Below are 22,328 nucleotides of genomic sequence, written 5' to 3'. Positions count from 1 at the left end.
CTTTAATAAAGGTGGTGATGAGAATTCTAATTAATCACTAAAGAGCTCCTTCATTTACTCACTCAAGAAATATCCACTGAGTGGCGGCAAGGTGACAAGGCACAGAGTTGTGGGGAAGTGCGCAGCCGTGAACAAGACACACAACCCTCTGGCACCTGTGTTCTAGCAGAGGGGACGCAAACAGCAAAGTTCTGGATGAGCCAGCAAACACAGGAGTTTCAAATAGTGGCAAACCTGTGAGCAGCCTCTTGGAGAATACCATCTGGACCGGACCGCCAGGTGAAGAAGATCGCTACGCCGTTTGTTAGAAAACTGACGGTCCTCCTTACAACTTAACCAACAACATTGCTCTGTGTGCTGCTGATGTCAGAAGCAGGTTAGGTATTGAAACAGTGCAAAAGCCAAATGCGTAAGGGGTCAGTGAAACAGCAGGGAATTGGATGGGGCACCTGGGTGGCTCAGGGGGTTAAGCGTCCAACTTCAGCTCAGGTCACAGTCTCAAGGTTTGTGAGTTCGAGCCCCGCGTTGGGCTCTGTGCTGACAGCTAGGAGCCTGAAGCCTGCTTTGGATTCTGTGTCTCCCTCTCTCTGCCTCTCATCTGCTCACACTCTGTGTCTGTCTGTCTGTCTGTCTCTCTCAAAAATAAGTAAACATTAAAAAAAAAAAGAAGGGAATTGGGAGTATTGGCATTTGACCTTCTCCAACTTTCTCTTGCAGAGGCCTACCACATTGATGCATAAAACAAGAGGAAGAGTTTGCTTTCTGAAATCACCGTGATGTGAAAACAATGAGAGTGCCTTGCACCAACCACAGCAGAGATTACACGCATCCTAAGTCCACAGTTGCTCCCGTGTCTTGCCCTCCAGACAAAGTTAGCTACCCTTTCTAGCTTTCTGTGTTCTTTTATCCTGCCATCCGCTGGTCCTACCACTCACTGATTATTTCCCAAGTCATTTTTAGTGCATGAATTCAAACTGAGAACAGGGTAAGCAAAGCACTAACATCACTCCCGCCAAAGGACAGGCAAACGATGCTGACGATACTGATTCTAATTATTGTATTATATGGCACGCTGATTGTGTCCTGGGTCATCTGCATTGCCTTTATGCATTAAAAGCTATGTCTGATCCTAACACACATGGGCTGTCTACTGAAGAACGAGAGGGCAGGCTGCCAGAGAGAAGACCAATGGAAAGGATCCAAAGGCGAGGAAGAACATGAGCGCATGGTGGCCGGGCCAAATGCAAACTTCCTCTTCCAGCTCTAATGAGAACGACAGGGTCCATGGCCGCTCCTTGGAGCCAGGGGGAAATGATCAAGCCAAGTCAGGATCCTGGTAATGGATAACCTAGACAGAGGCGAGCAGATCAAGAAGGCAGAGAAGATGAGGCAGGGGTAAGACTAAAGACTAAAGAAAGACAACGTTGTGACCATCGATGCACCGTATTCTAATCTGAGGCTCTTAGATGCTGGAAAAAGTCAGGCCAGCTGGGCAGAGAGCCAGAAGGAGGAAAACTTAAATAGAAGCAAGAAAAATAAATGCTTACAAGTGATTCTGTGTGTGTATCATTTGTAAATATCCTGGCACGCCATATCTCTCCCGCTTCGATGAGGTGGCCTTGAGTCAAGCCACACACTAGTTCCATAATTTCAGCAGACCAACATACGGTCACTGGCAGTCTGTGAGGCTACAAGTATTTGTCCAGAGTGCAGGGGCAGCCAGGCTATGGCTCTGAACAGGGCACACTTCCTCAGAGCCTGACTGGGAGGGTCCTGGGGGGTCCCGTGGTCAGGCCGTGGTAGCTCATCTCCTGGACGGACCATCCAGGATCAGTGGTCCAGGCACTGCCCGTGGTGAAAGGTCTTCATGCCGGCACTGCAGATCCACGTCAGCGTTCATAAAATGGGTCCTTTCCTATTGAGGGGTGTCTTGTCTGTAGCTCACAAATGTGAACACTGAATCCAAGAGCCGATGGGCAAGGACAGTTAGGAAGCCCTCCTGAAACCTGAATCGTGCTCACCTCCAAACCTACATCTGGTACCGTTGTGGCTAATCTTGAAGATGCCCCAGGCCCTCTCTCTATGGACTGATGACTATCATACAAGCAGAGTCACTTGCTTTCTGCTCCATGTTCCTACACTTCAATGAGCATAGGAAAAGAACAAAGAGAAGCAGAAGAAAATGACATCATGTCAACATGGGGATTTACAATATTTAAACACTAACGTGTGTGCCAAGGAACATTACTGATCTTGAACAAGCAAAGAATTAAAGCTGTAATTGAGAACCTTGTTGAAAAAATAGTGGTATTCGTCATTGGCTCATAAGATATGTTACTACTGCTAACTCTTTTGTTTCCAGACTGTTGAGGCTTCTCTACTATGAATATCCATCACAGAACACTAAGAACTCAAGCTACTCTCCACTTGTGGAAACACACCAATAAACAAATCCTCAATTATTCAAAGCAAGTGAAGACAGCCTTTGATATGTGCTTCTCAAAGCAAGGAATCATCCGTGGTTTGCAAAACTCCAGTTCAAAAAGATTGCTAGTCTTTGACTCCTTAAAATTATGGGAGAAAAACTCAGGGGAAAGGATAGCTAAAGGTGATGATCAGGGTGGCATAATGAATCAACTGGAATACGATCTAATTCTAGGCATTCAAACCAGTAAGTGATTAGCTGACAAAAGCAGTATGAACACATCTACAAGTCATCGCTTGGCTTACTTTGATTCCCTACTTATTGACATCAGCCCAAGTTTGATCATTAGCAGTGAGAAGTATTTTACAGTAAGCATGTTGACAGAAGCCTGTGTTTGTCCCTTCACGTACAAGTACAGACACAGTGAACCACCATAGGAAGTGTCAAAATGTTCCCGGTGCACGGCAAAGGAGGGTGACATTAGAGATCTTTCAAATTAAACTAAATATACTTAATAGGCAAAAAATACTTCGTTTGCCCCATTTCCTCGGCCATGTATGTCTTCCAATGTCATCACATTTCTTTCCTATTAGATTAAAAACCCTGCTGACACCTTCTCTTTGTACACCTTTCCCCCCGTAGTGAACAGCCATGAATTATGCCATGCCTGGACTTTTGATTTCTGCTCCTGTTCCTCCGTGTGTTAGATGGCCAGGTATGCAGTTGGTTTTCTCTCTAGAGAACTCGAATTATTAAGAGGCGCTTGGAGGAAAGACTTGCCATAATCACTGCCTCTACACAGTGGATTCCCTCATAAGTGAGCACGTCAGCGCCTACGTATGGGATCCTCACTAAAGTCTGCCAAAAAATATTACTGGCCCAATAACTGGCTCTAAAACCCACTCATTGCAGTGATATCTGACTAGCATCCCAGGTCAGGCCCAGTGTCATGTGACCATATTTGTCCTCAGAGGCAGTCAGTCCTGCAAATGCGGGGCCGGTCGAGCGCTGACCCTTTATTAAAGAAACACGTAATGGATCCAGGGGAAATACGTACCTGATTGCACTTGCAGACAAGTGACCATAGGAGCCACTTGCTGAGGAGCTGCTGCGGGAATTATTGAGAATCGTGACCAAGGAGTTGGGAGATGTCCTTATCATAGTCTGAAGGTCAAAGCTGTGATCGGACAGCGGTGATATGGACAGTGTACGTTTTCGGCTCGGCCTGGCTGACAGCCTGGGGCTGGGGAATCTGGTGCCTGTTATATAAACAAAACGGAGCCTGATTACCTGTGGTTGTACTCAGCACCTATATATCGCTACTCGTCTGGGTCGAAGAAGCAAAGGGTAAGAAGCCGGCAACTTGGTGGTGTTGAGTACGTCTCCACCCACTTGTGATCTACTGGCTACAATTGAGGAAATTAGGGAGAAATATTTATCTTCCAGGGCTTACCTCAGGGGAGCTCTGTTTATTAATGTGCAGGCAAAATGATAAATTGCTAAACAAAAGGGAAAGACTTTTATGTGTTATCCCTCTCATTTCTAGTGATTTATGAATCTGACGGCTGCTTAGATATTCCCATCATTAATTCACCACAAGCGACGAAGACAGTGGTTCCCACAGTCACACAACACCCCCCACCCCCATCCCCACACACAACCATTTTAAGGCAATGAGCCGAAGAAGAAAATGAATTAAAGTATCCTTGGATTGAAAACTCAGCTTAGTTAGGCCCTCGCTTCCCCATGATTTCTGTAGTTATCTGATCCATGTATACTTAGAGCTTTACTAAAACAACCGATAAATACATTATCCTAAATTAATGGCTTTCAATCGGGGGCAACTATGCCCTCGGGGGACATGTGACGACGTTTTGGTATCACAGTTGATGGGGTGCTACTCCTATCTAGGGCGTGGAGGCCAAGGATCCTGTTGAACAGCCTGTGATACAGAGGGCAGCCCCCCATGACAGGGAATCCTCTCTCCCCACTCCCCTCTGCCTACCCTGAGGAGCCCTGCCTCGGTCCCCTGTACCAGAGGCATGAGTCCCACTAAACATTACAAATCTCAGGATGCAGTTTCTTTGCAGATTTTCCAAATCTAGAAAACCCAGATTCCTTACGGGGGAGGGGAAACCATGCAAACATTATAATGACATTTGATGGAGCTATTTTCTCTGGACCTTGCTTCTCCAGTCAGGGATAATAAAGCATTTATTATTAGGAATCTCACTCTTTTTTAAGATTCCGCCGATAAAGTTCTAATCTGAAGGTCAGTGACTCATACTTAAACGCATGCCAACTTGATGCAATGCTTTTTATCTAAAGAGTTCAAAATTAAATGCCCATTTACCTTCAATTTCATAGATAACTAGAAGTCTGGATTTCAGGGACTAGTATCAATGTGTCCCAGAGGCCCACACTCCTGTGGTTTCTAAAGTCACATTTACATTACAGTCATCAAACTAAAGTTTACTGAAAGAATGAGAACATATTCCCACTCCATAAGAGGCAAATCAAACATGATTAGCTTTGAGTAATAAGGGAGGTTTTCTATTTCATAGTATGGGTACACCTACATATGTAAACACTGCAATTTAGTGTTACCCAGAACACTGAAGTAGAAGGTAAGCCCTTTTTTATAGAAAAAAGTCAAGCAAGACACTTGGGCCTCTGGAAAATTCAATAGGAATATTTTCTTCATCATGAACCTTGACACAAGGTAACTATCCGACATGTTTCAAGAAATTTAATGAAATGAAATAGAAGAATATGAAAGATTCTATAGATAACATTACAGAGTAAAGAGATATACTTTGTAGTTAAAAAACAAATGACAAACTGGAACTTAGGGAGTTAAGTTAGTGGCATCCATGTATGGTACTGGAAAACCAATGTGAAAGATGAATATGGTACCTACTCAAACTTTTCTTTTAGATACATTCAAAATTGGGTTTCTTCATTTAGATTGAATTCATCACAGGCCTGATTTAGGCCACACTAGTAGAAAATATAGCTATCCCAACTATGTACACATCTTTCAGTGTTTAAATCAGCATCTTACTTTTATTATAGCATCTGCCTCACACATAAATGTTTCACATTTACTGACTAGGAGAGGCTAACTTCATCATAGCTTTCGAGGAAGAAACACTTTCCACTTCCAAATGACTCCAAGAACGAACCAGACTTACTGTCCACTTGCATATAATCCTCAGCAATAACCCTTCTCAATGGGTCTCAGTTAACTGGAGGAGTTAAGAGTAACAGGACATTCTAGACAGAGATCATCTCTGGAATACCTCTAATTTTTTAAATCACTGATTAGATAAGGCGGCCATCTGATGCTATAAAGCGACAAAGGCCTTACACCCCCTTATATCTTCCAAAGAGAGAGCCCAGAGGCCTTCCTTCATCTCTGCTATGGAAGCCTTCACATTGCCCATGCCTGCGCTCCAAGATGGGCTCTTATATAAGCCTGTTTCCACCAATACCAATAATGTGGTTTGCAGGAGCCCTCAACTCTAGAACGTTCTTTGTAGAGATTACTTCCTCTCCTATCTTGTAAGGTCATTCATCCCCAAAAGTAGAATTAGAGCCATAAAACAGACTTGCTTATTCAAACATGCAACATAGGAATACTCTACCCTGCAAGGGGCTGAAACCCAGATAGGCCCTTTGCGGGCACATTAAAAAGTCAAGTGCTCATCTAAAACCAGTTTCTTGTGGTTTCTCCCATCTGAAGAGTCCTGAAGACCTGTGTCACATGGGTCCCAGTGACCAGCTAGATCCCAGCCAGGCTTGGCTACTGCAGGTGCACTTCCAATGTAGGACTTTAATTTATAATTATTTTGTTTCTCCACTGGAAAAGTCTCCTACGATTGAAATGCTGGGCACCCTTCTTATGTTGTGTTTAACTGAACGCTATTTCCATTATGTTAGAAGGAAGATCATATTTTAAGGACTTTCCAACCCTTTGATATACTCTTCTTAACCCTCTGATAACCAGGCAAACAGAGAAAGTCAGCATTTTGGAACAGTGCTTTGGAATCCTCTGTCGAGGGGAACAGCTAAACAACATGGTGAACATTTTAAAAATAGCTGAAAAAGGGGCACCTGGGTGGCTCAGTCTGTTGTGTCCAACTCTTGATTCTGGTTCACAATTTGAGAGTTCAAGCCCTGCATTGGGCTCCATACAGAACCTACTTGGGATTCTCTCTCTCTCTCTCTCCTCCCCCCCGCTTTCCTATCTTTCTATTTCTCTCAAAATAAATCAATAAATTAAATAACAAGCCCAGTTCTTCACCGATTATACAGATTCCTTCTGAAATACAAGCCCGAGCATTCTTACTGTTCCAACACAGAAATCTCCGATCTGGCTTTCTGTTAATTGTTTTGTTTCTCTGCTCTAATAAAAAATTCTGACAAAGGAAAAGGAGGTTTCTTTTTATGTGATGAATGATAGGACATCTAAATTCCTACTTAATGACAATCAATTTACCATATACTCAGGCAAATTAAAATTCCTTTAATTAGTTTTTACAAAGTAAAAGGGTAGCTTCATCCTTTATTTAGATAAAAACCGCCATTGCCTGACTAAACACGTTCTCATCAAATACAGAAGGTAATATGGGCTGACCTTCCAAGGATTCTCCCCTATTTTAATTCTTTATTTGCAGATTTTTAAATAACTAATTTGCATAATAACACTGAACTTGTTTTTTTCAACAATCCCTAATTGAAATGTGGTTATGATGAATTTGAAATGTAAGCTCTTGACTCTACAAAGCCAGCAACGAAAGCCCCGCAGAAGCTATAACACGGTTCTTCTACTTTGTGTGTGGTAACGAACTCCCCAATGGAAACCACCGCACATTAGGATCCTATGTAACATAGGATCCTATGTGACATAGCTGCGTTGGTTCATGGCCGTAAGGAGACTAAGGCTGTAGATCTTACTCTGTGTAAGCCTATCACCCTCTCTTTACTCCAAACCTGAAGGCTGAATGACTCACCACTGCTAGCGAGCTGACCAAGGTATACCTTTGTCACATAAGAGTCCAGGACAGACCGTAAATGAAAAATCACTGCTACTGGGAAAAACAAACAAAACCCAGAGCAACGCCCAGCTCATAGCTGTACGGTTGTCATATTCAAAGGGTTGTGGCTTTCACTGACACCTCCGATGATGCTTCACTTCCTCTTGCTGGCACCTGGCAAATGGAACTTACGGCATCTGAATAAATAAGAACTGATATTCTGAACCATGATATTCATAGGCTCATTTGTCTACATGTCTAGATAAGTGACCCAAAGGAATCATCAGAGGCCTTGAGGGATCCAAAAGTAAGTGATAAAAAAGCATCGGGGCGCCTGGGTGGCTCAGTCGGTTAAGCATCCAACTTCAGCTCAGGTCATGATCTAGCAGTTCGTGAGTTCAAGCCCTGTGTCGGGGTCTGTGCTGACAGCACAGAGCCTGGAGCCCACTTCAGATTCTTTGTCTCCCTTTCTCTCTGCCCCTTTCCCACTCATGCTCTGTGTCTCTCTCTCTCAAAAATAAACATTAAAAAAACTTTTTAAAAAAGGCATCAAATGATGCCATTATCTTCTACTGTTATGTCCTAAAAATAGCTCTGGTTTGGAAATGCTTTTGATTTTTCCTAGATAAAAGATCTTCATGAAATATAATTTTTCATGTAAAGAAAACCTACGAGGCAAAACAAATTCATGGAAAAATTTAAAAAGCAAGTACAGATGTAAAAAAATCAATTTCTAAAGCATAAAATCCAGAAAACCAAGGAGTGAACTGAGTGACAGTACATCCAACACGTTTCCTTATTTTGTTATCAAGACAATCAGGGCAGGCGAAGGTTTTTATACAGCTGCTGAATTACAATCACTGCATCTTCTAGCTCATTGCTATCCCTGAGCTCTGCGAGGGGTCCCAGGATGGCCAAATCTGTGGAAGCTTCTTAACGAACCAAGGAAAGGAGAGCACCAGATATTCTTTCCCCTCCTCTGGTATCTAAAGTTAGACAATGACCTCATCTTTGCATCTTCCTCTATAATCTCGGGTTAGCGTCTGAGGACTAGAGAAAACAGCCCCATCCCCCATCACTTACTGTCCATGGCGTGAAGATATTCCATGTGGATGGCCCCGGCACCAGCGGTGGCTGCGGAAGGAAGGATGTCTGCATAGGGGCTGCGCTGGCCAGCTAGCAGAGCCATCTGGTGATAGTATTCCGCTGGGCTGACCCCGGCATGGGGGGCTAGAAGAGAAGGAAAGCACGGTGACTAGTTGGAAGGAGGTTACCAAGAAGCTATTCTGGAGACAAAGTCCATCTGCCGTGCTGACCACGTCAGTAATTCCTTCTATGGCTCATTCTACTAACACTTCTTGAGCTCAAACTGTGTTTTCACTGAAGTCTGCTAGATAGCTTCTATTTGACAAATAAGATAGAAAGAGACCAAACTGAGGGGTGCTGGTGGGGTGCTGGGTGGGGGGAAGGGCTAACGGGGTGAGGGGCATTAAGGAGGACACTCTTGGGATGAGCACTGGGTGTTCTATGTAAGTGATGAATCACTAAATCCTACTCCCAAAACCATTATTACGCTATATGTTAACTAACTTGGCTTTCAGTAAGAAATTTTTTAAAAGGATAGAAAAAAATGAAAATAAGACTGAGAAATAGAATAAAATACATTATAACATTTTTAAAGGCTAGTTTAAAGAAATAATCAATAGTTCCAAATGATTAGAATGTACATCTATTCCCCTTCTCATGCCCCCCCGCCCCGCCCCCAAAGTAAGTCGTTTCTTACATGAAATCACTGTAGGTTCACATTTCTTACAGCGGTAGACATCTCAGACCACTGTGATATCTTTCCGGACACACTCAGAACACTCCCCTGCTTCAGGCAGGCGTGACTGAGTCAGCTCTCACTACCTGGAGGGCCCAGGGCTTACAAGGGGGAAAGGCAGCAGAGCTTTAATAACACATGACGGGCTGAGAAGCTGCAATTTTGTGTTCCATAATTTTAGTGCTTCCCCCCCACTTTTTCATTACAAAATCAAAAAGGAAATATACCTATCAATCTGGGGCAATTGACTGGCAAGAGTCAGCTCAGTAAGAGTGGGATAATCATGCGTTCCCACTGCCAATTTATGAGTAAAAGCGGCGAGATGCTGTACCAGTTCCGAGGGTGGTCTCTAGCTTCTCCAGGAGCTGGATGCAAATCCCCGCTCCCTCTCTCACTGCTGCAAGGGGTTGCTGGCAGCAATGGCTGCAACAACCCGTGCCAAGTGTTTAGCACGTAGCATTCCATCAGTGAAAATTCGTTTTACAATTACTAGGTAGAAGCATGAGGATTTTAGCAGTGGGTCTGTGGATGTTTTACCTCTGTGCCTCCATTCATTTTTCGCGATAAAAATATACATATAAATACATATATACATTGCAGACTACATGTGAGAAACATCTGTGACTTGACTTTATGTGATGGAGTATTAATTAGACTCTTGAGAGGCAGGAAGAGGAAGGAAGAACAATCAGTCAAAGCATGTTTTATTCAGGGGCACCTGGGGGCTTCAGTCGGTTGAGCAACCGACATCGACTCGGGTCATGATCTCATGGTTCGTGGTTGGGTTCAGGCTCAGTGTAGGGCTCTGTGCTGACAGCTCAGAGCCCGGAGCCTGCTTCAGATTCTGTCTCCCTCTCTCTCTGCCCCTCCCTCGCTTGTGCTCTATCTGTCTCTCTCTCTCCCCCTCTCAAAAATAAGGAAACATTAAAAAATTCGAAGAATTCTTATTCATACTCATCATTGAATACTGTGGAAAACAGATGAGAAGGCACTTTAACTAGAGGTGCCACTTTCCACCGGCCTGACGGAATTTCTGCAAGCCACGTGTCATTCCAAGTCTGTCGTGAGCTGGCCCCCCGCACCGCCCGGTCCCTCTGCTCTCCTGCGTTCTCATTCCCATGAACTCCCAAGCAATCCACTTCTTCCCCACCGTAAAACCAAATCCAAGACAGAAGAACTTAACTTGGGTCTGATTCTCTTACATTAAGTTTTATTATTTTTTTTCTTGCATGTGAATCTTGTCCAAATGGTACAACTTACTCCTTAGGTCCCTTACAACTCTATCCACTGCACTGACTCCGAAGGAGAGAAACGAGCCAACAGCCATTGCTGGACCACAGCTGCTCCTGGACAACAGCTGAAGAGATATTCACGGAGAAACCTCCTGTGGCTCCCCCCCCCCAGCTTTTCCCACCGCGCACGGCCAGCCCCAGAAGAGGTCTGCACGTGGGCCGTGCACCACTGCTCAGGGAGGCAGACCGCGTGGCGTTCCTGTGTGCTCCTACGCAAGCACCGGCGATTGTGGGCTGCTGTAGAAAACTCATACCGTGTTATTTCTAATTAAATGGCTCACGCCATTCTGGACCTTAATTCAGATTCCAGCAATGGTGGGCAAGGGAGTTTGTATCCGTGTGCATGTGATGGGAAAGCCTCTTCCCGAATCAAAGGAATGTTTTATAATTTGACAGTTACCGAATACACAGCTCCAATTAAAGAGTCTTGTGAGAAGTAATTAATTGGGAAGCTGATGGGACCATCAGGAATTTGACCCTTGAGAGCTTAAAATGAGCACGAAGTATAATCAAATTAAAGTCAAAGTCTGACTCTTTTCCCGTACATCCCTCTTCCGGTTTTCGCCGGGCACGGTCAAGGGTGAAGGGTATGTGCAACAGATCCAGACCATCTTGTTCTCTAGGACTTGCTGCTCAGAGCGCTGTCCACAGACCAACAGTGCTAACAGCACCTGGAAGCTTGACAGCGTGCAGAGCTTCGGCACCCCCCAGACCCACCCGCACAGGTCACATTTTATCATCATCCCTGGGTCGTCCTCGTGCACAGCGCAATTGGAGATCGGCTGATCTAACAGACACATCCGCATAAGCGTGCCTCTCAGACGGGCAGAACAAAAGTCTCCATCGAAGGGTAAGCACAATGGTTGGTCACATGTGTGTGCTGTGTGCACGTGGAGCTGTAGAGCAGAACAGTGGATGCGAGCAAGGTCTTTGGAGTCCCCGAGTTCCATCTCCACCACCTAGTAGCCAATGGGCCATGCTCCATGTTACACGGCCCCCCCGCACATAGCTCTCCTCACCTAAAAGTGAAGACGGTACCCACACCCCCAAGGAGGTGTCCCAATGCTAACGTGAAAGCACGCTCTGAAAGCACTTAGCACAGCATCCAGGACACGGGAAACATTCAGTCAACATCAGAGCTGCTTTGGACCACATTCCAGGTGAGGCACGATGGGTGGGACAGGGTAAGAGGGATGGTCAGGAACTGACTTACCATCTGTAGGGCTGAGCCCCCGGGCTGCCGAGATCATGGAGAGGGACGGGCTATGAAGAGACCGGATGTAGTCCATGTAGGGGTTGATGTAGGGGTGCGGAGGGCTGAAGGGGGGCTCAGAGGCTGCAGCGGGGTTCCGGTGCGGGGAGATCCTGATGAAGGGCAGGTCTGAATACGTTGGGCTACTAGATAAGGCAGAAGGCCTGGGTAAAAAGAAAACCAGACACAAGAGGTGCGGGTGAGACAAATATCTCCACAGGCACAGGCTGGCTGCGAAGGAAAAGAAGAAAGATTTTAAGGGAACTCAAGGTGTCTTGGGGGAAAAGATATCAGTCTTTGGTACCTCTCCGGTACCATTACCTTAAAATCATGGTGACAAACGCAGGTAGAATGTTACTACACAATTATTTGGGCAAAAAAAAAATTAACCTCTGAGAAATTTCGTGGCACTCTGAGTACAGAAAAATAAAGGTTGGCCTCTGGCTTTCTTTATGACAAGAAATTCTACACACCAGGGCCTGAGTTGAGCCCAGTTCTGTGATTATATGTTCCATTTGACCTGAACATTAGTTTCACTACTGCAGACGTACCTCTCACCATCATGGTGTTGCACTAAAGAAGAAAGAAAGAAAAAAGGAACTGCAAAGTCATCTGGTCACGCGCACAGCCGAGTTGTCCACAAATAAAGGGGGCTAATTGCAAACGTCTGCAAGCCGCTTATGGCAAGGGTCTTGGGGTGTGAGCAAAACCAGCTCCACAGATCTGGGCTTCCCCGTTTGGAAGACCGCTCCTCCTCTTTGTGACCAGCATGGAGGGAGCCCTTCCTCTGACATTCATGTTTCCAGCGCCACCCTGGTCAGCCACACCCAGCAATGAAGTACTGAAGTTGATCACGCTCATGTCTTGCGTATAACGTGCTCATGAAAATAATTTTTTAAAATTGTTTTTTATGTTTTATTTATTTCTCAGAGAGAGAGAGAGAAAGAGACAGCGTGAGCAGGGCAGGGTCAGAGAGAGGGAGATACAGAATCTGAAAACAAGTTCCAGGCTCTGAGCTGGCAGTCAGCACAGAGCCCGACGCGGGGCTCGAACCCACGAACCGTGAGATCATGACCTGAGCCGAAGTCAGACGCTTAACCGACTGAGCCACCCAGGCGCCCATAAAATTCTAAAACACTGCTGCCATCATGGCCTGAATCCCTCCTGGGGATTCCTTCCCCTGGGGGAATAGAAGTTTCTAGAACGGCCACTTTGTGCATCTGCCTCCCTCACCGCCTGGTTTCTTCTCTAATAAAAAATGTTTGTGTGGATAATCCAGTGAACTGGCCACAATAGGCTGAACGCCTGTGCTCTCTGCTTCCTCATTCACAGAGGGGACAGCCGTAAAAATGAGAGGTGGTGATAGAGACAGATCTACTGAAAAGGGCAAATGCCTCTTACACCACTGTGGCTTTAGGCATCAGATGAAAGGGAGGGGAGAAACATTTTTTCATCACGCCTCCTGGAGCAGAGGCGCACGGCCGGCCGGGTGCTGGGTCCTATCACCCTGTCAGAACATAATCTTGGGAGAAGCGAGCTCCACCAAGTGCACAGTGAGGCACGAAATAAATGAAACCAAAGATCAGATAATGCATTTTCTCTCAGTAGAAAATAAAAGAGGGTGAAATATGGTCTGCTGGCGGGGGGGGGGGTTTGATTCTCATTTGCTCTTTCTTACTCTTTTTCACTTTGAACTAAAAAAAGAAAGTGAGGCTTTTTATTTGTTATTCAGATGCCACTTTGAGTGAAGCAAAATAAAAATCCAGAGTTTTCTAAATTTACATGTGGGCAGAGGGAGAACTCACCACCTGAAAACAGCAATTTCTTTTCAAAATAACTCAAGGCTTTCCATACCCACTCAGAAATTAGTAAAATTACACTCAAATAGAAATCAGCACAACCTAAGAGTCCCTCCTGTTTTAGCTCTTTATGACAAAACAAGTTGGGTCTGTGTCGCTGGTTAAATCCAAAGTTCTCCTCAGACAACGTTGCTACTTTAGATCCTGAAGGAGCCTCCAGTTCATTAATTCCCTTTTTACTGGAAAGGAAAAGCAATCTTTCCAGTCTGATTCAAAGGTAATTCCTACAAAATACAAATTTATCTGTAGATTTATGATGAGAGACCAACACAGGAGAGAGGTGGAAAAGCAAACACCTCAAGAAATCCACAAAGTGATTGATAGCTTGTGATCCACAACACACTCGGTCTCAACAGTTCTGACTAAAAATCGGTGGGGGCGGTGGCATTTCTTTTTTCCTTTTAGACAAAAATTGCAACCTGTAATTCTTCTGGAATTCCAGAATTGCCAGGGTTGTGAGAATATTCCTAGAGGCCTAGATTTCATTTTGAAGAATCACGCACGGGAGAAAAAGAACCCAAAAAAGTAAAAGAAACAACAACAACAACAAAAAACCAAACCCAGCTTCCAGAACAACATGGAAATTCCAGAGGTGGGGCCGGGTTGGTCACCAGTCCGAACAAAACAAGGAAGCCAGGAGAGGCCCTTCTCCTCCTGCAAGCCCACGGAAATCTGACATCGGCACCCGCTCTCACTTGCACTTGACCCAAACCCACTGAAGAGAACTGTAAGTAGCAAATGGCAGTGAGCGACCGAGACGTGGTCACGACCTCCCCTCAAGACACCAGGGCCCCGCCCCCCTCTGCACACCCAGAAGAAGCAACAGCAGAGAAGAGAGCTCGTTCCTCGAGGAGGCAAAGTCAGGAACCTTCACCCGCTGTGGTAAATGTCAGGTTCACACATGTACCTTCCAGAGACATGATGCTGAGGAGATACGGGGTCACTTATTCCTGAACAAGGTGGCAGGACATGCCTTCAGACAGGAATGCAAATAAGAAAGCTGTCAAGTTATTTAATTGCCCTAAAGCAACAAAGCATCTAGAATTCAGAGGCCAGCCAGCCCCAGGATACAAACAGGAAAATGCTCCATAAGGGTAAGCCAGTAAGGGGGCCATCAGGAATCCTGGACACGGGGAGTCAGGCCACCAGAGCAGTGGCACCATGGAAGGGGCCGGGAGCTGAGGGGAACCCACGTGGACGGCCCCTCTGTGACTCTGTATGCAATGCCCAACCTCCCTTAGTCCTAACCGGTAAAATGGGGAGGATTCCTACCCCCTGGGGGGGAGGGTCTTGGCAACTTAATCTAAGGAAAACCACATGCACTGAGTCTGGTATCTAATAAATGCTCAATGCATGCATGCATACATACATATTATACTAATTTGTTCTACTCCTAATATGCATACACATAAATAAACATGCCTACGTATTAGGGATGGCAAATACAGCATGCTCTGCGATTTTCAAACACTGAAATATTGGAAACCTCTTTTTAAAGCATACCTGCCTGCTTCATTCCCCAAACCCACAGAGCCCTAGAAGCACCTCCTCGGATTTCCAAGTAAAATCGTAAAACCACACAAGGTAGTTAAAGCATGAACTCAGTAATTTTTTTAAGTTTATGTTTATTTATTTTTCAGAGAGAGACAGAGCACGAGCAGGGGAGGGGCAGAGAAAGAGGCTGAAGAGAATCTGAAGCAGCCTCCAGGCTCTGAGCTGTCAGCACAGAGCCTGACGTGGGGCTCGAACTCACAGACTGTGAGATCATGACCTGAGCCGAAGTCGGACGCTTAACCGACTGAGCCACCGAGGCACCCCAAACTCAGTAATTAAATACAAGAGCTTTGAAAACACTGAACTTGAATGTAGTCTGTTACTGACTCTGTCACTGAAGGTTAAGTCCCCTCATGCACAACATGGAACAATAGCGCCCTCCTGGGAGGGACTCGGTATACCAACACTAAAATGTGCCCTGGGCACTCCGTAAATGGTGGTGGTCGCTGATGTTCTTGGTGGTCCTCAGAACCATCCAGCAGAACTTGTGTGTTGGACTCTGAACTCAGCAAACAAGTGTCCAAATGGCAAGACTTTTGGACACCCATTTCCAATTTCCCTGCTGTTCCAAATTCTGGGCAGCGAGATCATCTGCCAGTTATTTTGTTTTAAGCTCTAAAGCAAATCTGAGAGGGCAGGTTGAGTTCTTTAAATATCACAGGTGGATGTGTTCACTGCGGTATGGAAGCATCATTCAAGATGACAACCAGAGGGATGGATTCTGTTGAAGGAAGAGAAGGTGGGAGGTGTGGAGAAGGCACCCACAAAATCTGCCATATAAACGACATATCTTCTGGGGTGCCCGGGTGACTCAGTCGGTTGAGCGTCCAACTTCCGCTCAGGTCATGATCTCACGGTTTGTGGGTTCAAGTCCGGCACTGGGCTCTGTGCTGACAGTTCAGACCCCGGAGCCTGCTTCAGATTCTGTGTCTCCCCCTCCCTCTGCCCCTCCCACGATCATGCTCTGTCTCTGTCTCTCAGTGATAAATAAACGTTAAAAAATTTAAATGACATATGTTCTTTCACAAAGTATCATAAACTTGACCCGGTAAATATTTGCCAAGCATGCTAAAAATCTGCACTGGGGATTACAGTACCACCAGGAAAAGAAATTACAGCTGTCTCGTTTTTGGTTTATATTTTTAGTAGATACACAGAGATGGAATTGAAGAGTACTGTTGGCTTCCTGTGCCTTTCTCTGCCTTTATAGCTTTCTGTTCTCTCCCTGTTCTGGGGCTGTATGTGGCTTGGTCACTGAAGGTGGCAAAAACCATGGAGAGAAAAACCCAAACAACAAACAGACATTCTGGGAAGAATACTGACACTTAGAACCTGCTCCAAGAACAGAGATTCGGTGCCGTTTATGTTGTCATCAGAGTATAGAAGTATGCCTGGGACCCTCCAAACTAGATCATACGAACTACTGTCTGGGAAGCAGAGCCCCAAACCACGGAGGGCTGTCGGGGTACAGGTGATGTCCCATTACCCCTTCATGTTGGCTCATGTGATCGAGGCCTGGCACGCCCACCCAGGGATGGCGTCCCCTATTCTGCTTCCCGTTCTTCGAAGGCCATGAAGGCCCAGTGAATGGCTCTTGTGTGGTTTCCACATTGCCCAACAGGTAAATGAAGAACAGCTTCAGATGACAAAGAAGGTGGGGATCATTTTGGTGTTCTCCCAAAAAGACAATAAAACAATATAAAGTTGTGTTTGTGGAGATAATTTGACTTAGGATTAGGGTTTTTACAAGGTTAGGATGAAAAGAATAGAGGATTCTTATTAGAGCATTGTCTAACAGCAATACTATGATAAACTTAAAAACAAAAACATGTATTGCAGAGAATAACTGGACTTCTTAGTTAGAATGAAATAACATTATATAATCCAATTTGTTACTGCCTTTTCATCTATCTTAGTGGGTTACTGAAATGCCAAGATTAAAATCACAGTATTTAATCACCTGCATTACCCATTATGAGAGCATTAAACCAGGTTTATATGCTGGATTATTACAATGGCTTTCACATCGCTTGGGACACTGAAAATGTACACATACTTCTTGCACCTTTGCATGAGGACTCCAACTACCAGAAGACTGAAATGTTGGGATTTTTCTACCTAACAAGTTTATTTTGTGTTTCATTTTGTGCTTTGTATAACCAGTAGATACTCTTCATATTCAAGAAGTGGCCTAACGGAGAACAAAGGGGAGTTATCCCTTATAATGTATTTTTAACCAACTAATTAATTATTCAATAAGCACGGTTTTAATAAATCAAACTTTATAATAAAAATTAGCTTTCCATTCAGTGCAGGAAACAAATAACACAAGCGTCCACAGCTAATACGCTGCACGCCGTCAGAAATTTGCACAATCCTGGACTTCATCTTTTCCTCTATCCGGGGTGAGCTTCCAAATAACCTCTGTCCCAGGAGTACCACGCGACCCTGAAGTGTACAGACGGTTGTGTGGATTACTCTCTATCTGCCAGCCGTACCCCAGGAAACGCTGCATGCCCAGGGAGCCTGGTCTTCATGGGCTCACTGGATGGGCTGACTTTCCCTCTGGATTCTACTAATGAGACGCCCTGGCAGGAGCTGGTCCTGGAGCAAGAGACAAGGTATTTATTTCCCTCACTTGCTCTTGCTGACTGGAGTTTTACTGGTGGCATTCCAATCCCAGGCCACAGCTCCGGAAGCATGACCGTGTCCTAGCCTCTAGCTGCACTGAATCACTTTCCCCTCCATCTGCAACTTCAGATCAGGGATGGTAACTGCTTCCGACTTCTGCTAGTCCCAGAGGCTTTCCTAACACTTTGGGGGCCTTCCGCCGCTGTGTAAATATCTGCTCCGTTAAACTGCCTGGGTGGCTCAGTTGGTTAAGTATCTGACTCTTCGTTTTGGCTCAGGCCATGATCTCACAGTTCATGGGGTCAAGCCCCGCATCAGGCTCTGCACTGACAGTTCGGAGCCTGTTTGGGGTTCTCTCTCCCCCTCTTTCTCTCAAAAATAAATAAAGATTAAAAAAAAAATAGCTGCCACAGCCCTAGCTAATAAGATGGTTCCATTTCAGATCCCAATGCCATCACCTGTATAGCTAAGGAGTATTTCCCATGAATGTATAACTGACTTCGGGCTTTTACAAACTTAGCATGTTGGATTTCAGTTTTTATAAACTACACACGTAACTACCACAGATGAATACTTTCAATGATATGTTCATTTGATAATCATTTCCCAGAAAAGCCACTTACTAACAATCCATTATAATCTCAGCACTTGGAGAAATTTCAGGAAACATAATATATGATCATTTGGTCCCTGCTTTCAAAGAGTTTATAGCCGCACAGGATGAACGGCATATACACACGAGTGTCTAACCAGCTACGGCTGAGCCAGTGTTATCTGAGGAGACTGAAAGCACCAACAGGAAGCTTCCAGATGCATGCTGCTTACAAAAAATATGGAACGTGCACTGCATGACAAAATGTAGATCTGATTTGAATGGAAGTGGCCACTGAAGATGAAGGTGAGAACATTGCTTGTTGTACACATTAACGCTAGGGGGCTGAATACTATTTTCTATAAAATTCAAGAGCTATGGTTCATTTCTGTAACAAATAAAACAGAGAAATATTCGTTTTAATGGTAAAACATTATTTCAAAGGGTTTTCCCAAATGATTTTCTTATTTTTATTTCTTATTTATGTCTGAATATAAAAGTCGTTTACATCCACAAATGGAAAAGTTGACATTATTTCAAATCAACATTAGAAAAGTTCCTCCCAGGCTGACTTGGGCTCAAGTCACAACTTTTTGGTTTGTGGGTTTGATCCCCGCATTGAGGTGTAGGCTGAAGGCTCGGAGCCTGGAATCTGCTTCAGGTTCTCTGTCTCCCTNCCACCCGCTAGTACTCTCTTCATCACTCTCTCCCTCTCAAATATAAATAAACGTTAAAAAATTTTTTAGGTTACTCTCAATGTCCAAGTTATCTGGATCTAAGAATGTCAGCATTTTAGCATTTTTAGTACCAGCATGTTTTCAGGCAGTATGCACTTCTTTTTTTAATAGTTTTATTTATTTTTGAGACAGAGAGAGACAGAGCACGAATGGGGAAGGGGCAGAGAGAGAGAGGGAGACACAGAATCTGAAACAGGCTCCGGGCTCTGAGATGTCAGCACAGAGCCTGATGCGGGGCTCGAATCCATGAAACTTGAGATCTGACCTGAGCCGAAGTCGGTCGCCTAACCAACTGAGCCACCCAGGCGCCCCCAGTATGCACTTCTTAAATACTCAGATTTTAATTATACTTTTTCCCTCAATATTAAAAGGTTCCTCTAATATCTTTTAACAGACTGTACAGAAACATCATCAGTACGTGCAGGGCAGAGTAAAGCGATCATGAGTTATCAGGAAACATCCACAGAATGGCTAAAATTAACAGGAGGGGACAGTGGCAAGTGCTGATGGGGATCCGGGGCAACAGGGACTCGGAAACAATGTGCGCATAAGCTGGCACAACCGCTGTGGAAAACAGTCAGGTATTATGTTCTCGAATAAATGCACACCACTCCTTTCCTTGGTGAATCCACAACAGTAATGCGTGCATGTGTGCCACTATGTACTAGACCAGTCAGAGCAGTTATTCATGGGAAAACTGGAAACACCCAAATATCCATCAACACCAGAATGGGTGGGGCACCGGGCTGGCTCCGTCGGGGGAGCGTGCGACTCTTGATCTAGGGGTTTTGAGTTTGAACCCCACACTGGGTGTAGAGATTACTTAAAAAGAAATAAAACTTTAAACAAACAAACAAACAGTACAACAGGTAAATAATTCATACAATGAAATGGGGAACGGCTAAGAAAAACGACCAAACCACAATGCGGAAAATCTCACAACGTTGAATGGAAGAAGCCTGGTACAGAAAGGGCAGAACTGGATGACCCCATTTGTATAAAGTTCAGTAACAGACAGATCTAAACGTTAGCGTTCGGATAGTCAGGCTAATGTTCACCGTTGGGTGTGTGGGTTTCCAGGGTGCCGGTGTTCTATTTCTAGATTTGGTTAGTGGTCAGAGGTTTTCACTTGGTGATAACTCATTATACTTCATTGAGCTATATGTGTATATTTTATGTATTTTTCTGTTTATATCCTGTTACCAGTTTTTCTAAAAAGGAGACACATTTATTTATATGTGCCAAATATATCAATGTTTTCCACAGCGGTGCCAACCATTTCCATTAAGTTCAGATAATCAAATAGATACATATGTGTATCGTCCAAAATTTACAAATTCTTGATGCATAAAAAGTACCATAAATAATAACATGTTTACTGCTGTTAAACAGGTAATGCACTTGACACACCCGTGTAAATTCAAAGTAAACTATGGAGGACAGGCTTCTGTATGTTAATTCTGGGGAAGGAAAGGCCCTGTTAATTATTTGACAAAATTTACCTCCATTCTGTACTATAAATATAATTCTATGCTAACGGATTGAGATTTCAAGGACAGGAAAACAGTCAAAGGATTTTTAAAAGAAAGGCCATTCAGAAGGTACATGATAGGGAATACGGTCAATGGTACTACTATACTGGCACTGTATGCTGCCGGAGGGTAGCCACACTTGTGCTGAGCACAGCGGCATGTACAGCGTTGGCCAAACACAACACTGTGCACCTGAAACGAACATAACATTGTGTGTCAACTATGTTCAAATAATAATAATAAAGTAAATAACAAAGCCCCTTCAAGTAACCACAACATGCAATGCACTGTTATTAAAAAGAGTTCTTAACCAACACTATTGGTTCAAACAAACCACGAGAGTTAAATGACCACACCCACAGCGTAAGTCTAGTTTCCACCCAAAGTCCTGGATAAAAGAAGCCTGATCGATGCGTGTCTGTAACACTTGACAAACAAGGACAGAAGACAGAGAATCAGTGGGGAAGACAGGATCCTGGATTCAAGTGGCTGTTGACCAACCAGTTTCAAAGTAACCTGTCTGTTGGTTATGAATATTTCAGTTCCATGAACACATATATTTTTTAGTAGCTTCTTTTGTTATCCTAATGGACCCCAAATATTCCATACAAAGGTATGCTTCTTTTTCCAGTGTGTAATAAATATGAGAAATCATCTTCCTTACCTTCAATCACTAGCCAATCACTATATAGTTTGTGAGCAAAAGAGAACCATTAAAAAAATTAACAGTATACAGTTTTAAGAATTAATATAATATATAATTACATATTTTAATATATAACTTACGTGTTATTTATGAATAGATTACATATAATATAACTATAATGTATACGCAATTAATGTATTTACAATGTACTCTAAATGTAAATGTAAGGACTAATTATTAGAAGAGCTAATATGTTGTCTCTTCCCTTCACGAAGTCTCCAGAGATAGTACTTTGATGAGAAAACCACTCCGGCTCCCTAGTGCAAAAGTTCGGACGTCTAGCTGCGATTCTTTTCCTAACCTGGTGCCTGGCAGATGGAGGGGCATAGAGCTTTTCTCAGTGGGAAGATTCTGGAACACTGAATGGGGCCCTGTTTTCTAGAGAACTTCCCATCCAGTTTGTGGTAGCACAAAGGGACACTGTCCTTTTATCCTTTCCTCCTCTATGACAAGAGGCAGTCCCTTCGAATAGTTACCTTTACCTGTGAGTGCTGGCTCCTCCCCCTCCTCCACAGGGGAGGCCAATCCCACCAGGCCCAGGGGCCCTCCTGACTCATTCTACTCCCCGTGGGGGGTAGTTCTTGCACAGGTCAATGTTACAAGACCTGAGACAGATTCAGTGCTGAGTGACCAGATCTTTAATTTTTTTTTCTGTATCATTTATTAATTTTTGAGAGACAGAGACAGCGCATGAGCAGGGGAGGGGTGGAGAGAGGGAAACGCAGAGTCTGAAGCAGACTCCTGGCCCTGAGCTGTCAGCACAGAGCCCGACGTGGGGCTTGAACCCACGAATTGTGAGATCATGACCTGAGTTCAAGTCGGTGCTCAACCAACTGAGCCACCCAGGCGCCCTCTGAGCGACCAGATCTTTAAAAGTTTGCTTTGCT

General features: G+C 44.4%; 1 protein-coding gene across 1 annotated transcript in view; it reads right to left on the bottom strand.

Annotated features, from left to right (window-relative positions):
• Positions 1-22,328, bottom strand: part of GLI3 (GLI family zinc finger 3) — a 270,413-nt gene that overhangs the window by 85,946 nt on the left and 162,139 nt on the right. The window contains 3 exon segments of the mRNA XM_077781156.1: positions 3,483-3,684; positions 8,548-8,694; positions 11,792-11,994. Coding sequence (XP_077637282.1) covers positions 3,483-3,684; positions 8,548-8,694; positions 11,792-11,994 — 552 coding nt within the window.

Source organism: Crocuta crocuta, unplaced genomic scaffold (assembly GCF_008692635.1).
Source record: "Crocuta crocuta isolate KB4526 unplaced genomic scaffold, BGI_CrCroc_1.0 scaffold108, whole genome shotgun sequence".
Taxonomy (NCBI): domain Eukaryota; kingdom Metazoa; phylum Chordata; class Mammalia; order Carnivora; family Hyaenidae; genus Crocuta; species Crocuta crocuta.
The sequence above is the reverse complement of the archived record's forward strand: the minus strand, read 5'-3'. Positions and strand labels throughout refer to the sequence as shown.